Source organism: Meriones unguiculatus, chromosome 1 (genome assembly GCF_030254825.1).
Source record: "Meriones unguiculatus strain TT.TT164.6M chromosome 1, Bangor_MerUng_6.1, whole genome shotgun sequence".
Lineage (NCBI taxonomy): Eukaryota > Metazoa > Chordata > Mammalia > Rodentia > Muridae > Meriones > Meriones unguiculatus.
In genome coordinates, this window is record NC_083349.1 from 144,573,291 (window position 1) to 144,589,314 (window position 16,024).

Consider the following 16,024-nt stretch of genomic DNA (forward strand, 5'->3'; position numbering starts at 1 on the left):
AAGGCAGGTTCTCACGTAGCCCGAATTTGATATGTAGACGAAGTCAAACTTGAACTGGTAATCCTCCTGCCTCCACTTCCCACGTTCTGCGCTAACAGGCACCCACCCTATTTTGTTCCTGTGCTGCTGAGCTTTGTCTAGACAAGCATTCGCCAACCGAGCTACGCCACCCCAACCCCAGGCAGGAACGCTGTGTGTTAGTTAGCTTTTGTCTGCTGGGGGCAGGCGAGCTCAGTGGTCTGGCAGAGGCTTTTGTTTGGTTTTTATATGAACGTATTTATGTGCATGCTTGTGTGTGGAGGTGAATAACTCAAGGGAATCAGTTCGCTCCCTCCAACCTGTGGGTTCTGAGGATCAAATTCAGTGTGTCAGGTTAGAGGCAACACCTTTCACCCAACGAGCCAACTCTCCAGCCCTGTTTGGTTTTTTGAGACATAACCTTGCTTTGTAGCCAAGGCTGGACCATAACTCAACATCATTCTTCTCTTCCTGCTGAACAGTTAGGTTTACATGTATCTGAAAGCACATCCAGATTTGACTTTCTTTCTTTTTTTTTTTCTTTCTTTCTTTCTTTCTTTCTTTCTTTCTTTCTTTCTTCCTTCCTTCTTTCCTTCTTTCTTTTTGTCTTTCTTTCTTTCTTTCCTTCTTTTTCTGTTATTGTTTTTGTTTTTGGAGATAGAGTCTCTCTGTGTAGCCCTGGCTGTTCTGAATTCACTCTGTAGACCAGGCTGACCTCAAACTCACTAAGACCTGCCTGCCTCTGCCTCTGGAGTGCTGAGATTAAAGGTGTGCACCACTAGTGCCCGGCGTTTATTATTTTTAATTATTTATTTTTTAATATTGTGCCAGGTATGGCTTCACACGCCTTTAGTCCCAGCACCTGGAAGGCAGAGGTAGGCAGCTCTTGGTGAGTTTGTAGATCAGCCAGGGCTATTTGATCTCTAAACAAAACAAAACAACAGATTATGTGTAGGTGTGTGTGTGTGTGTGTGTGCATGCATGCATGCATGTGTGCGTGCGTGTGTGTGTGTGTGTGTGTGTGTAGGTGTGTGCAGGGTGCCCCAGAGGACAGAGGCCTCAGTTCTCCTGGATCTGAAGTTATTGCGAATGGTGATGAATGTTGGGGAATGAACTCTTCAGCACCGAGCCCTCTCTCCGGGCCCAGCCCGTCTTTTGTTGAAAACGGAGTGTGGGGGGATGCAGGCGGTGCTTGCTACCTCACCCCAGCACTCTGCAGCAGACAGGACTGTTACCGAGGCAACTTTGAAGCCATCCTTGGCTATGCACTGAGTTCAAGGACCGTTTGAACAGAGAGGGTGGGGTTGGGAGGAAAGAAGGGAGGAGAGAGAGAGAGAGAGAGAGAGAGAGAGAGAGAGAGACAGTCAGCGAGAGACACAGAGAAACAGACAGAGTCAGAGAGACAGAGAAAGAGACAGAGACAGAGAAAAGACAGAGACAGAGAGAGAGGCCGTAGAGAGAGAGAGAGAGACAGAGGCAGAGAGCTGGCTTGCTGGGCGCCCTGGCTGCCCTGGGACGGAGAGAACCATGTCCACGGCGCCCTCTGGCGGCTGCCTGAAACACAGTCAGGACGGACCCTAAGGTCCTGCCGCCTCCTCCAGCCCTGCGCATTCCTGAACTTTGCCTTCCGCCACAGCCTTTCCACATCTTTTGAAAATTTGGAGGGCTGGAGAGATGGGTCAGAGGTTAAGAGCACTGCTGTTCTTCCAAAGGTCCTGAGTTCAACTCCCAGCAACCACATGGTGGCTCACAACCATCTGTAATGGAATCTGGTGTCCTCTTCTGCCCTGCAGAAAACTGTATAAATAGTAAATAAATATTAAAAAAGAAAGAGAGAAAGTCTAGGTACTTGAACTGCAACTTACTCTTCCTTTCCCGCCCTGGAACCCAGAACTCCAGTCCTTCTAGTACTTTCCCTCCAAGACACAGAGAAACTTGACCCTGTTCTTCGGGGCCTTGGCTCTCTCACCTTTGATTCCAAGCCAGGTGTCAGCCACCGTCCGGGGAGGGGTGCTGTGCCCCAGACCTCCTCCCTGCGGGGTGTGGGACACCCTCCTCACCTGCCAGCCACCTCTTTGCTCATCCCGGTAACTACAGCCTCCAGCCCCGCCCCCTCCGATCGGTCCAGCCCCAGCTCCGCCTCTTCCTTCAGCCCCTCCAGCCCGGCCCCTTTAGGGCTGCAGCCCCTGTCCTACCCTAGAGCCTTTCCCGGCCGCACCCTCTGTCCCAGGCCCCGCGAGCGTGGCAGTGAGAAGAGCCACCCACACTCAGCCGGGCAGTGAGGTTGCTACAGCGCCTGGAAGAGCCCTGGAGAGGCCCCGGGCTGGGCAAGGGACCCCCGTCGCTGCGGGACCTGATGCCCCGCACAGCACAGCTACTTGAGAGGTGGCAAAAACCCGGCGAGAGGCTAGGGGAGGTCCCAGTGGTCCTCTATCTGGTCAATCTGGAGGCCAAAGGCAGGCAGGTGGCCGAGTTTCCTCGGACCCAGGTTTCCACACCCCAGCCCTCCTTCCTAGTCCCAGGAGTCCAGGCCTGTGCTCCCTCAGAGCAGGAAAACTGAGCCACCCCATTTTTTTCCTCTCAATCACTGGTGCCCCAGACCCCCCTTTTTTCCTTGCACCATGGGTCTCCCCTAGAGGCCTCTTATATATACTTCCTACTGTGAATGTAGGAATCACAGAGACTTCCTGTTGGGAGTGGGGTAATTAATGGACTCACCCTTCCTGCCTGAGGACCAGGCTAGCCCAGGACCTGCCTGGGTTCTGTGGTGGGTTCTGTGTCAGTCCCTGAACCGAAGCTAAGGACCTTGGACATGCCTGCCCTCTCTCCTGAGAGACAGCTGCCCACAGCAAGGTCTAAACAGGTGGCCTGGCGCCCTGGCCTTAGCAGTGGCTTGCCTGGCTTTTGATGAAATGAAAGATGCCACCTGTCTGTCCATATTGTTTAAATTGCCATTATCCCCAAATTATAACTGCTGAAAGAAATACTGTTCAAAATATGTCGACATATACTGCATGAAGATGCAAAAAAATTCTGTTTGTTTGTTTATCTGAGACAGGGTTTCTCTGGGTGGCCTTGGCTGTTCTGAAACTCTCCTGGAATTCACAGAGATCCATCTGCCTCTCTCTTCCAAGTGCTGAGATTGAAGGTGTGCACCCCCACTGCCTGAGATCACCAGGCCTGGCCCCACCCCCACCCCCCAAAAAAGTCATCTGTCCCAAGAACTAGGCCATAGGTCACCAATTCCAGAAACAATGTCATAAGTACAGGACAGCCTTTATCCACAAGAATGGGAAGGTATCTTATCTCAGGGTGGGGCATCTGTGCTTGGCAGCCCACCAACCTTGTAGTAGAACATTCACAGCACAAAAATTACCTAACATTCCTGAGGACTATAGACAGTTATGCTAGTTAACCAATAACTCTGAAACAAGCTTGCCCTTGCTGAACGTCACCCTGGGAATTCATCTGGGAATCCCCAGTCCTCCCCCTATAAAAACCCTGCCATGTAGCTGCTCAGAGCTCTCCTCTCTGATTTACTGCATTGGTGATAGTGGAGAGGCTGAGCCTAAGCCCAAATAAAGCTTTTAGCTCTTGCATACATGGGCCAGCTCCTGGTGCTCTTTGGGGACCCTAAAATCTGGGCATAACACTTCCCAGCTGCAAACTTTTTTACCATATCCATTTTTCTCTCACTCTGTGCATGCATACACAGGTTAATTTGGGTTTGTTTTTTTTGGGGGGGGGGGTTATTGGTTTAAAGGTTAAAGCACAAGCTTGAACAAAGGCCAGCCAAGTGGAGACATGTCCGGCCACCTGCAGGGAGGAACCAGCTTAACTGCATTCTTTTCCTGCCCACTAGAAATACAGTTGCTAGGAAACTGGACCAGATGGCCAGGCCAGAACTGTTTATGGACTTGACGCCTAAAGTAAACCAATCATTTCAAAAGTTTCCCTTACCCAGTCATGTAATGTCAAGGCATGCAATCAGCCGCTTACCATTTTTCCCTTTAAAAAACTTGTTTTCCCTAGACTGCCAGGCTGCATTCCTCTCTTGCTTCCACAGAAAGTTTTGTGACCTCGGCTCAAGCTTGTATCCAATAAACCCTCATGTGTTTTGCAGCGGAGTTGATTCCTGGTGGTCTTTGGGGGTCTCACAAACTGGGCATAATATTTGGGGGCTCGTCCGGGATCCCCTGACCTGGAGGGTCTTATGCCAGCTGGTAGGTGTCTATGTGTCTCTGTGCAGTGTCTGTGCATGCGTCTACTTTCTGTCCTGTATTTGGAAAAATCCTGGAGATGTCCATATTTGTGAAGGTGGCAAGATGTGATTATAGGAAGATGTGTTGGACAATTACAGCCACTGAAGTCAGTTTCATCTGGATTCATCAATCCAGATGATGGGCACTTTTTGATGGGCACTTGGGTAGAGTCACGCTGTCTGGAGATAGTTCAGAACCACCCACAGCTCTGGAGCTTCTGTGGCAGGGAAACCAGAGTGGGAATCTGAAGTCCGTGGGTCTAAACTTCAATTGCAATATGGCTACACAGCCACACAGTCTGCATCTCTCTTTCTGTTTTATTCCTAGTGTTTACCTGTTTATGCTTTCGCCTTCCTCACCACAAGTGAAAGTCAAGCGCTTGGTTCCTGTTTTGTTTTCAGTAGTGGAGCAGCTACTTCGCGCACATTTGTCTCTCTGTTTTGTTCCTTGTGTTTGTGAATCTTTGTTTGTATCAGACTGTGGGACTGACGGATGCACAGACAAACAGAATTCCTCTAATCCCTCCCTGTTCCTCCCAACCCTTCCACCCGAGTGCTGTTCCCTCTACCCTCATCCCAATAAGGCAGAATTGGAGGGAACGGGAATGAGCGGGTGGGGCTGGGGATGAAATTGCCCAGGACTGCTCCTGGCCAGCTAAGCAGCCACTGCTGATCATGACAGCAAAGGCAGAGCGCCAAGGGAACCTGGTGGAACCCGGAAGTGATCTGGCGGAATGACAGGCTGCCATTTCAGGCTCTAGTCTAGTATAATTGGGTGGAGCCCGATTTCAGGGCAGGACACCCCTATGGAACACAGCAGAGAGCCCATTGAGAGACAGGCCACTATCTCTGGGTTCTCCTTCTTCTTCCTTTCTTTTTGCCTGCATCATACTGGTACCCTGTTATCTTGTGTTGTTCTTTTATGGGTTTGTTTGTTTATGGTGGTCTCAGTAGGCAGGTGACCAAACAGCTATGCACCATGGTGATTTTGCCTGCCCCATGCTCCCAGTGCTATAAGCTGGGGCATGTCTGGTCATTGGTTGGAGCATGCCTTCAGGCAGGACAGATGAAGAACTCCCAAGAGCAAGCCCAGGCTGAAGGGGCAAAATGCAAACCACAGCTGGAGGAAGTAAGGAAAGGTTTGTCTGTCTGTCTAAATGTATGTACAGCCATTACACATTTATTTCTAACTGATCTTAAATGGTTAATATGCTCTGTATGTCTTGTTTATAGACTAACAGTTATTGGATATGTTTAAAGGTTAAATTTAAACTCTTGTTTAGAACATATACGTGTGCATATGTGTTTGTAAGAGCTATAGAAGCACAGATGTTTTTAAATAGCAACCATGCGGCCTGCCGTGTGATGTGACTCCACCATCTTGAAATTGCCACGTGGTGTGGGGCAGAGCAAAGGAAAAGAAAAATTACAGAACCTCTTAGTGGTAATGAATTCTGTTTATCATCCTATTTCCTTTTAGACTGAGGAGGCAAGTCTCATTTTAATTGGTATTGATTTTAGAGATTGGATTGTTTGCACTGATAAAATTTGTTTTGACTTTTAAAATTATGGTTATGCTTTGTGACTTCACTCCTGAAAAGGGTACTTTATTTTGATATTGCAAAAACAGGTTTTGGAGAATGTTTAAATGTTTAAGGCTATGAAACATTTTAAAGTTTATCAAGCATTTTAAAATAATGACCTTGGGCAGACTAACAAAGAACTTGGAACAGTTTCTCAGCCCTTTGGGGGAGGACAAAAGACCTTGGTATTAATTTTGCCAAATGAAACCAAACCATACTGTTTGAGTCAATTAAGAAAAGGGCAGTTTTTACAGTGTATCATGTCACGATGGTAATAACCCATGGAATGACTTAGTAAAAAAACAATGAGAAAGATTTTGATGGAAGCTTTTATGTATAGAAAGCCAGAGGGCATATGAACTGTATTTGCTTTGGTTTTTCATACCTGCAAATATGATTTGAGAAAGAACTGTAAAATTTGTTCTTCATTTAAAAGGCTGGTGATTCTTCAATGCAAAATGTTTTCATATGATCTTCAAAGGGGGAAGAGAACTGCAGCTCCTTGTCAGCTCAGAGTTATACAGGGTTGTATTCATTCATACCATTATATGAACTATATGCCTGGCTGCCAGTTCCTGGGTGGATGGATTAATGCTGTTCCTTTCTGGCTGATAGGTTTGGTGTGGCCAGATAGTCTAAGTACAGTTTAAAATTGTTCTATGCTGTTCTGTTATGCAGTTGGTTCTAAAACTTATTTGATTACAATGTTGGAACTTTTGGTTACGGGAACCTGTAAATGAGCCACAGTGGTATACTGTGGGAGGTAGCAATACCATCACTGACACCTAATGGCTAGGTTTCAAATTGCTGGCCTCGGCCTGTAACAACACGTGGCTAGTCACCATGTTGGTTCAGCGATAAAGAGGGTGGAACTATGGTTTCATCGCCATCTTTGTTGAGGGATGCTGGCTGTGTTCAGGTCCCTGCTTACTGCTAAGTGAAACTTTTGTCCTTTAAGCTTTTTGCTGTTCAGCCTTAATGCAATGTGGTAGGATCAGCAAGATTTGCTGGCCCCTCTGTAAACTGTATCTGATTGAAAGTTTTACTTTGATTTTAGTTCAGAAATATATTTAGAGTTTTGCTAATAACTGCAGTTGGTTACAAGATTGAGCTTTACCTGGTCTTTTGTTTATGTTTCCAAGGTTAAGCCTAGGATGGATAACTATGATGTTTGTCTATGTAGATCTACTTAAAATAGATATGGTCCTAAAACACTTATTTAAGGAATATGCCAGAATTAGAGATTATGGCATTCTGTTTTGCAGGATGTAATTTAGAGTAGATAAATAGAAATGGACAGAGTAACTCATATGCTGGCCCAGAATATGGCATTTTAACATGTGTAAGCTTCTTATGACAGAGTCCCAAAATCCTGGCAGAGCTCCCCAAGTTCTCCAAGAAGATTTGGGCACAACACAAATCTGGACTGTGGCATGCTAACCACTGGGCAAGACTGCCCCAACTGGCCCATTGCTAGGACCCAGCCTACACTGTGGACAAAGCTGTGGACACCTGGAGAGTCATATTTTCACATTGCTGAAGATGAGGGAGGTCAATCTCTCATGTTCCTTTCTCCACAGAAACAGTCTCTCATCTTCTGTGCCTGATGGCTGGACCACCTCTTCTCATGATGACATGAGACCACAGGAGCCAGGGACACTCCCTAGGCAGTGAACTGAGTAGTCATCACTGTCATTCTGATTGGTACATTTATTTGGCTTATAATTTATCCTTCTCGGGTCTCTGATCACATTGATGGCTAAGCGAAGCTATGGTAGCTTTGCAGCTGAAGAGCAGACAGATCCACTGTTAGTTCATTGGTCAACTTGTTAGCTAGTAAGAACTACTAGGTACTAGATCTCTTATTTAGAGAGGCAAAGAGGTTTGCCTTGCTCACAGGCTTCATGTTAATTGCCTTTTCTTATGGTGAATAACTGAATAAAAAGATGTAAAGTATATGTAAGATCTGAGGATATAAAAGTTTAAGTTATGAGAATCTAAAAAGTATTGTTTAAGGGTCTAGGAAAATTTTTCGAAGTTGGTAAATGCAAGATAGATTGGAGGGTCTAAATAACTGTTTTAAGGTATATGAATGTAAGTTGTAATGATATAAGAAAATAATTTAAGGCATATGGGAAATATTTCAGATTTTTCCCCCTAAGCTATGGTTGTGCTTATGTTATAAGATTTCAGAAGTTCAGTTTTGACATTGATCAGTAGAGTTCTGATAAGCTGATGGAGCACTGACTGCTTATTATACAGTCACCAGCTTGAGATACACTTAAAAGTGCATCTCATCATGCTAAAAACATTTGTCTAATGTGTATATCTGACCCAAAAGCCATAGCTTTTATTTTTACTAGTTCTTAATGGCATGAGTCTACTTGTGATGTCTTTTAGACACCTGTTACCGGCTTTTCCTAAAGCATGGCTCTCAATACGATGGTAATACTAATATACTTCCTTTCGTAAACTAAAATTCATATGAATTTCAGAAAACCAACAAGTCAGATGACCTGGATCTACCATAGCTCAAATGGACCCCAGATGAGTTTTTCTCTTGGTCTTGGGATTCCTCACTTTCCCCATTTACTAGACAAAATTTAACCTGTCTCTAGTCTGAATTTATCTCAGCAGATTTCACCTGACAGAATATATTCGGGGATCAGCTATGGACTTCAAGCTGAGATCTGGACTTGCTGGAAGCTGAAGTAAACCAGTCCAGCTGATGTGATTGCTCCCTGCCTCTTCATGTGGCTCAACTAACCAGAGGCTTCTGAGGGCTGCCCCATTGCCCAGCCTTTGGCTGGCATTTCAGCCTTCCTAGCCCCTGATGCCAACGGTCCTATTGTTAGAACTGAAGCAATTTCAGAATAAGAGCCCTTCAGTCCCAATCCCACTGGGCAGGCTGAAAGGCTAAGTCAAAAGGGGCTCCCTGACATTAGCTTTTATCTTGGAGCCAGCTGGAGCAGGAACTGGTATTGCAGCACTCCATGTACAAAGCCAGAATTATAACAGTTTAAAGGCAGATATTAATAAAGTTATTCAATACCTTGAGAACTCAATCACCCATTTAGAAAAGAATGTCGATTCACTGGTAGAAATAATGTTGCAAAACAGAAGGAGCTTAGATCTGTTGTTTGTACAGCAGGATGGGCTATGTGCAGTCCCTGGGAGAAACGTTGTTTTTATGTAAACCAGTCAGGAATGATTAGGAAATCCTTAGCAAAAATAACAAAAAGCCTGGAGAGTCACTGGCAAGAGAGGATTCCAGAGGATGGTTTAAATCCTGGTATAATAGTTCTCCTTGGCTCACTACCCATATATCCACCATGATGAGACCCCTACTCATTTTGATTTTTACCTTTGGGCCTTGTATTTTAAATTGTTTGATGGCTTTCATGAAAGAAACTTGGGAGGGATACAGTAATGGTACTCAGATCCCATTGTGAAAAGGTAAATCTGGAGGACTCCAGGGGTCATATCTGGAAGACCCAAGATTGGGTTTCAAATGATCATGGGAACGGAGGAATGAGAGACCAAAGAATTGAAAATTAGGTGGGTTTCTGTTGTTGTTGTTGTTGGTTGTGGTGGTGGGTTATTAGTTTAAAGTTTAATGCACAAGCCTGAACAAAGGCCAGCCAGGTGGAGACATGTCTAGCCACCTGCAGGAGGAACCAGCTTTACTGCATTCTTTTCCTGCCCACTAGAGATACAGTTGCTAGGAAACTGGACCAGATGGCCAGGCCAGAACCATTTATGAACTTGACCCCTAAAGTAAACCAATCATTTCAAAAGTCAGTTTCCCTTTCCCAATCATGTAACACCAAGGCATGTAACTCCATGCTTGCATTGTTTTCCTTTAAAAAACTTGTTTCCCCTAGACTGCCAGGCTGCATCCTTCTCCTGCTTCCACAGGAAGTTTTGTGACTCAGGCTCAAGCTTGTATCTAATAAACCCTCATGTGTTTTGCAGTGGAGTTGATTCCTGCTGGTCTTTGGGGGTCTCACAAACTGGGTATAACAAGGTCAGGGCCAGAAGACAGGCAGCCAGTGCTCTTGACAGCTGAATCACCTGCAGCCCCAGTTGCACAATTTTTGTTGATTTCTGTCAACCTGCCTTGTTTCAAGCCGGTTATAGTCCACGATTAAAGCACCTGCGTGAGAGATGGCTTAAAGTAGTGGTTCTCACCCTGGGGTCCAACCACCCTTCCACGGGGTTGCCCCAGACCATCAGACATTTACATTACAACTCATAACAGTAGCAAAATTACAGTTATGAAGTAGCGATGAAAATAATGTTACTGTTGGAGGTTACAGCGTGAGGAACTGTACTGAAGGGCCGTGGTGTTTGGAAGGTTGAGAACCACTAGCTTAGAGGTTAAGAGGGTTTACCACTCTAGCAGAGGACCCAGGTTTGCAGCACCCAGGATGGATGGTTCACAATCACCTGTACCTCCAGCTCCAAGAAATATGACACCCTCTTCTGGCCTCCTCAGAAATCCACTCTCCTGCACATATCTACACACACTTAAAAATAAAAATAAATCTTACGAAAAAGAGAACAGTGTGCTACTCTAGGCTGATTGTGGTAGCAAAGGCCTTTGACCCCATAAACTCGGGAAGTAGAGGCAGATGGATCTCTGTGGGTTTGAGGCCAGCTTGGTCTACATAGAGAGCTCCAGGGCATCTGGAACTTCACAGTGAGACCCTGTCTCAAAAAAGAAGAAGGAAAAAAAAAAAGGATAAAGAAAATAAAGTGCCTTCCAGTCTTGACCAGCCAGAGTTGCTGGTGACAGCTCTACATTCTGGGAAGCCATTTTGCTAAGAAACTGTTAGGAGCCCTATAGACCTGAAGGAAGCTATTAATATAAACGAGAAACATAATAAAAACCAGCATGCAATCAGTGTTGACCAAATATGATATGCAGGTTTTGTTTGATTTTTATGCTGGAATAGAACCCAGGACCCTGAGCATGCTAGCCTAGGGCTCTGCCACCACTGAGCCATGCCCCCAGCCCCTCACTGGGGGATTCTAGGAAGAAGCTCTACTGCTGAACCACGCACGCCCTGAGCTGTACCCTCTCTGTGCTCATTAAGGCGTGGCCAAGACCCTCATTGTTCTCCAGTGATTCGGGAGCTGAACTCGCATGTTTATTTCCACTTCACATGTGAGGAACTGAGGAGACTGGGAAAAAAAAAAAAAACATTTTTAAACAATTTTCCAATATTTTCATAGCTGTTGCGTGTCAAAAACCCTTTTCTGCTCTCTAAATCCTGATCTCAATCTGAGGGCAGCCAACACACCCACTGGCCTGGAAGACACTTCTGGGCATGCACTGAATGTAGACTGCAGGCGGTTAGTTTCCGCCATCTCAGTGAGGGAGGCTTCTCCAGCCACAGCAGACGCTGGGCCTCTGCTGTGCCGGCTGGAGGTTTGGAGAGTATCTTCCACACTTCCTTCACAGATGAGGAAACGGAGGCTCGGAGCGGAGAGGCCTCAGGACCGAGACGCCTTTGATGCACTGATTCGCTAGAGGAACTCTGGGGCGTCGCAGCGGTAGGGACTCTCCCTACCTCCAATGCGACGCTCAGTTTTCCTGCAGGCAACCGCTGGCCAAGCTGGCCCTCATCTTCAGTCACATGCACGCAGAGCTGAGCCCCCTCCTTCCCTCGGGAAGTACCAGCTCACCAAGGGATCCGCCCACACCTTCTGGAGGGGGCGCTGTGGCGTCCTGGGCTGCAAGTCCCTTAACTGCCCTGCGCAAGGACCCCACGTGTGGGGGAAGAGCAGCCGCCTCCCGGCGTCCACAGCTGGAGCTGGACCTCCTCCAACCTCACCTCTCACCTTGGCCACGTGCTGTCTTTGAGTCTGACATCTTCACCCAGGCTCTTCCAGGGCAGGGAAGGTCAGGGCCCCCTGAGTCTGGGGGTGTAGACCGGGACTGAGTACAGCGGATCTAAGGGAAGGAGGCTGGGTCTGGACCACTGAGTCCTGGGGCAGAAAGGGTGTGCGGCTTCCTGTGTGTCAGAGCCACCGCGGATGTGATGAGGGTGGTGGATTCCTAAACCCTAGGGTAAAGGCTACTTCCTTGGTTCCTTGGTGACCATCTCTGTCCCTCCCGGCCATGGCCCACCCTGCTCCGGAACTGGCAACCCCCAGCAGTCAACCACCCTGCCTGCATGGCCTTTCTGACCTTCGCTGAGGTCCAAAGACGCCTGCAGGCCTACAGGGACAAAGCAGGCAGGTGAGCGAGGCAGCACCCCGTGGGACAGGGCCGGGTGGCTGGGGGATCCTGGCTGGGGTGTGGGAGACTACCTGAAGTCGGGAACTCTGCAGCTGGAGGCTGGCAGTGTTCTCCTGTGATTCCAGCACTGGGAAGTGGAGGCAGGAGGACGGAAAGCTCAAGGCCAGCCCGGGCTACCTGAGACACTGTCTCAAAAAAAAAAAAAGATCCTGAGGCATGCCCAGTACCCCTGCCTCTTCTCCTGGGGCCTCCTGGGTCACACACACACACACACACACACACCCGCCCAGTAACTAAAGCAATAATATCTGGTCCAGCAAGGAGTTCTGAAGGCCCTGCCTGAGATATGGCCTCTTTTTGACAAGTTAGAGGGTATGCTGAAAACCCGCTAAATGGTTTGTTCTGAGACAGGGCTCGCTTCAGGTTGACCTCAGACTTCACATGTAGCTAAGGATGACCCTTGAAACCCTGATCATCCTCCCTTTCCTGTCCCGACGGATGGGGTTAAGAAAGCACTCAGCAGTTTGCCGGGGTTTGTCTGCTTCTGTTTTGCTTTTATTGAGACAGGGTTTCTCTGCGTAGCCCTGGCTGTCCTGGAACCTGCTCTGTAGACCAGGCTGGCCTCAGACTCAGAGATCCGCCTGCCTCTGCCTCCTAAGTGCTGGGATCACAGGCGTGTGACCCCACACTTGGCTGCTTGGATCTTCTTACTGTGCTGAGGGTAAGTTGAGCACCCCCAGGCCAACCGGTCTTCCTCTGGAAGGCAGGGGTAGCCTCGCGGCTAAGCTCCCCACTCCCTTCAAGCCGGGGGAGGGAGAGGAAGGAGCGCGCCAGCGCGCCCGTCTCCATCGTTGTCAGTATGTCTGTCTCTATTTCATACTAGACATGCTGCTCAGTGGGAGGGTCCGTGTCTAGACGGGTCACTAGACAAGGTATCTTGTAGCCCAGGCTAGCCTTGATCAGCTGCTGTTCGGGGAGGGCAAATTATAAAAGTGAACAAAAGAACCAGAGCGTGGGATCCAGACGCGGGCGCGTCCAGGCCGTCAAGCGCTTTAATAGGGGCCGGGGCTGGGCGAACCTTGGCTCTGCTCTTTCCTGCGCTGGCCACCATCCCGCGGAGGGCCGTGCCGTCCAAAGCTGCGGCCCTTCACCCTCCCGGCCTGCGAGGTGGATGGGGGAGCGGGAACGAAAGCGTGAGGTGAGAATGGGGACCAAGGGGAGCGAGCTGGGTGTTCGGGGAGGGACGGCGGCAGCGACTCTCCGGCTGTGTGCAGGCCCCCGCTGCGCTCCGCCGGGCCCTCGGGCTCGTGAGCTCCGGGGGAAGCACCCTGCAGACCACTTCTCTCAACAAACCCCTACTCCAGGGGCTCCTGAGAGGACAAAAGGAAGGCGAGTGAGTCCCCATCCTGACGGGAACAGGGTGTCAGCAAAATCCTTTTTGCACGAGTCCGGGATTCGCAGAGGCGCGCTGCGGGCGGACGCAGACCACACACCAAGCGGCCATGCCACCGTCGCCCAGCAGGGGGCGCCCAAGCTCTCCAGGCGGCGGGCCGCGCCGCGCAGGGCCCCTTCCTTGCCCGGGGCTCCGTTGCCTGCGCTCCCAGGGGCTCTAGGGTCTAGGCTGGCAGAACGGGCACAGGGAAACAGCCGGGCTAGCGGGGTTTCACCTCTCAGCCCTCGGGTGGGGTGGGAGGAGGAGCCGGCGCCTCTCTCTCACCCTTGCTGGTGACACTGCCTAGCCAGGCAAGGCAGGTGTGAGGCAGAGACAGAAAGAAACAGACCAGACGGACAGGTGGTCAGACGGCAGACATGCTGCTTCCCAGCGTTCTCAGGGTCTCTGCTCTACGAGATGGCACAGGCCTGGAATCACCACAGACAGAACTGTCGCTCTCGTGGAGCAGGCAGCCTCCTGTCACCTTCATGGCCGTCACGTTCTTTCTTTATGTTATTTATTTGATTAGATTTTTGGTCTTTTGTTCTTTGTTTTGAAAATGTATTGGAGTGGGGAGGGGTTGGGGTGTAAGGATTCAAGGTTTTGGAGGATCCTGAGATCGGCGTTCTTTTTTTTAAGTTAATTTTATTTTATGTGCATTAGAGTGAGAGTGTCAGATCCCCTGGAATTGGCAGTACCCACAGTTGTGAGCTTCCATGTGGGTGCTGGGAATTGAACCCGGATCCTTTGGAAGAGCAGACAGTGCTCTTAACCACTGAGCCATCTTTCCAGCCCCTGAGATCTGTATTCTAAGCTAAGCTAGACCCTATTTCAGAAAGAAAAAGAAAAAAAAAATGTATGGCTCAGTGGTAGAGTCCCTGCCTAGAATCCCCCAGTGAGGGGCTGGGGGCGTGGCTCAGTGGTAGAGCCCCTGCCTAGGATTCCCCAGTGAGGGGCTGGGGGTGTGGCTCAGTGGTAGAGCCCCTGCCTAGAATCCCCCAGTGAGGGGCTGGGGTGTGGCTCAGTGGTAGAGCCCCTGCCTAGAATCCCCCAGTGAGGGGCTGGGGGGGGTGTCAGTGGTAGAGCCCCTGCCTAGAATCCCCCAGTGAGGGGCTGGGGGGGGTGTCAGTGGTAGAGCCCCTGCCTAGAATCCCCAGGACACACATCAGGTAGATGAGTTAGGTGGGTCCTCGTGAGTCCAGCTACTCACAGCCCAACTCTTATTCCCTCAGCTACCTCCACCCTGATGGAAAGAACCACGACCCAGACCTGACTGAGCCATGCCAGGCAGAACCCTATCACTGCACCCAGGTGATGAGTTTCGGAGGTGAGTTTCACATTCACAACTGCTACCCACTCCCTACTCCTGGCCCCAACTTGCCTCAGCTCAAAGAGCTGGGCTGTAGTGCTGGCTTGACCTTGAGCCAACCTTGGCTTCTCTGAGATGCTCTGAGTTCTTCCGCTGGGAACCATAGCCTCTGCAGCCTCCTTCCCAGGGGTTTTTCTTGGAGATGAAATAAAGAAAAGAGCTTCTGAGATCATCAAAACAGCTGGTGCCTCTGAGTGTTTATCAGCTCTGAGTCTGAACAGACACCCAGCAGCAGGAGAAGAGCCAAGATGTTTTTCTTTCAGTTTTTAGGATGGAACCCAGGAACTTGTGCATGCTAGGCTAGAGCTCTACCACTGAGCCACACTCCAGCCCCTCACTGGGGGATTCTAGGCAGGTGATCTCCCACTGAGCCACTCCCCAGTCCTTCACTGGGGAATTCTAGACAGGGGCTCCACCACTGAGCCACCCCCAGCCTCTCACTGGGGGATTCTAGGCAGGGACTCTACCACTGAGCCACACCCCAGCCCCTCACTGGGGGAGTCTAGGCAGGGGCTCTACCACTGAGCCACATCCCCATTTCACCACCGTGTCACCATACTTTTTTTTTTTTTAAGATTTAATTATTTATTATGTATAGAGTGTTCTGCCTGCACACCAGAAGAGAGCAGCAGATCTCATAGATGGTTGTGAGCCACCATGTAGTTGCTGGGAATTGAACTCAGGACAACCCCTGAGATATCTCTCCAGCCTTGCCACCATACTTTTTAACAAGAAAAATAGCCTTACTGCGTATACTGCAAGGGACTAGGCAGTAACAATTCTAACCAAAGGCCCTGCGGCCAAGCCTGGTGAGCTGAGTCCAGTTCCCAGGACCCACATGGTGGAAGGAGAGAACTGTCGCCCTCTGACCTCAACATGGTACCATAGCAAGCATGTCCACACAGAGCGCTACCAACCAGGCAGCCCTCGGTTCTTATGAGTTTCCCCCAGCAGTTATTGTTGTTGTTTGGTTTGGTTTTGGTTTTGGTTTTTGACATAAGATCTCTCTTTGTAGCCTTGGCTGTTCTGGAGCTTGTTACGTAGTCCCTACTAGGCTGGCCTCGAACTCCTAAAATCCACTTGCCTCTGCCTCCTAACTTCAGGTATTAAAAGG

The 16,024-nt window shown here is 49.1% G+C and overlaps 1 protein-coding gene across 1 annotated transcript; it reads left to right on the top strand.

Annotated features, from left to right (window-relative positions):
- The first annotated feature begins 1,545 nt into the window (after nucleotides 1-1,545).
- Cblc (Cbl proto-oncogene C) lies at nucleotides 1,546-14,947 on the top strand. The gene is given in 10 exon segments (XM_021642152.1): nucleotides 1,546-1,582; nucleotides 1,942-2,105; nucleotides 2,219-2,396; nucleotides 2,399-2,474; nucleotides 11,468-11,770; nucleotides 11,945-12,109; nucleotides 13,277-13,307; nucleotides 13,384-13,502; nucleotides 14,774-14,868; nucleotides 14,928-14,947. Coding segments are annotated over 10 exon segments (1,188 nt in total).
- Nucleotides 14,948-16,024: the final 1,077 nt, after the last annotated feature.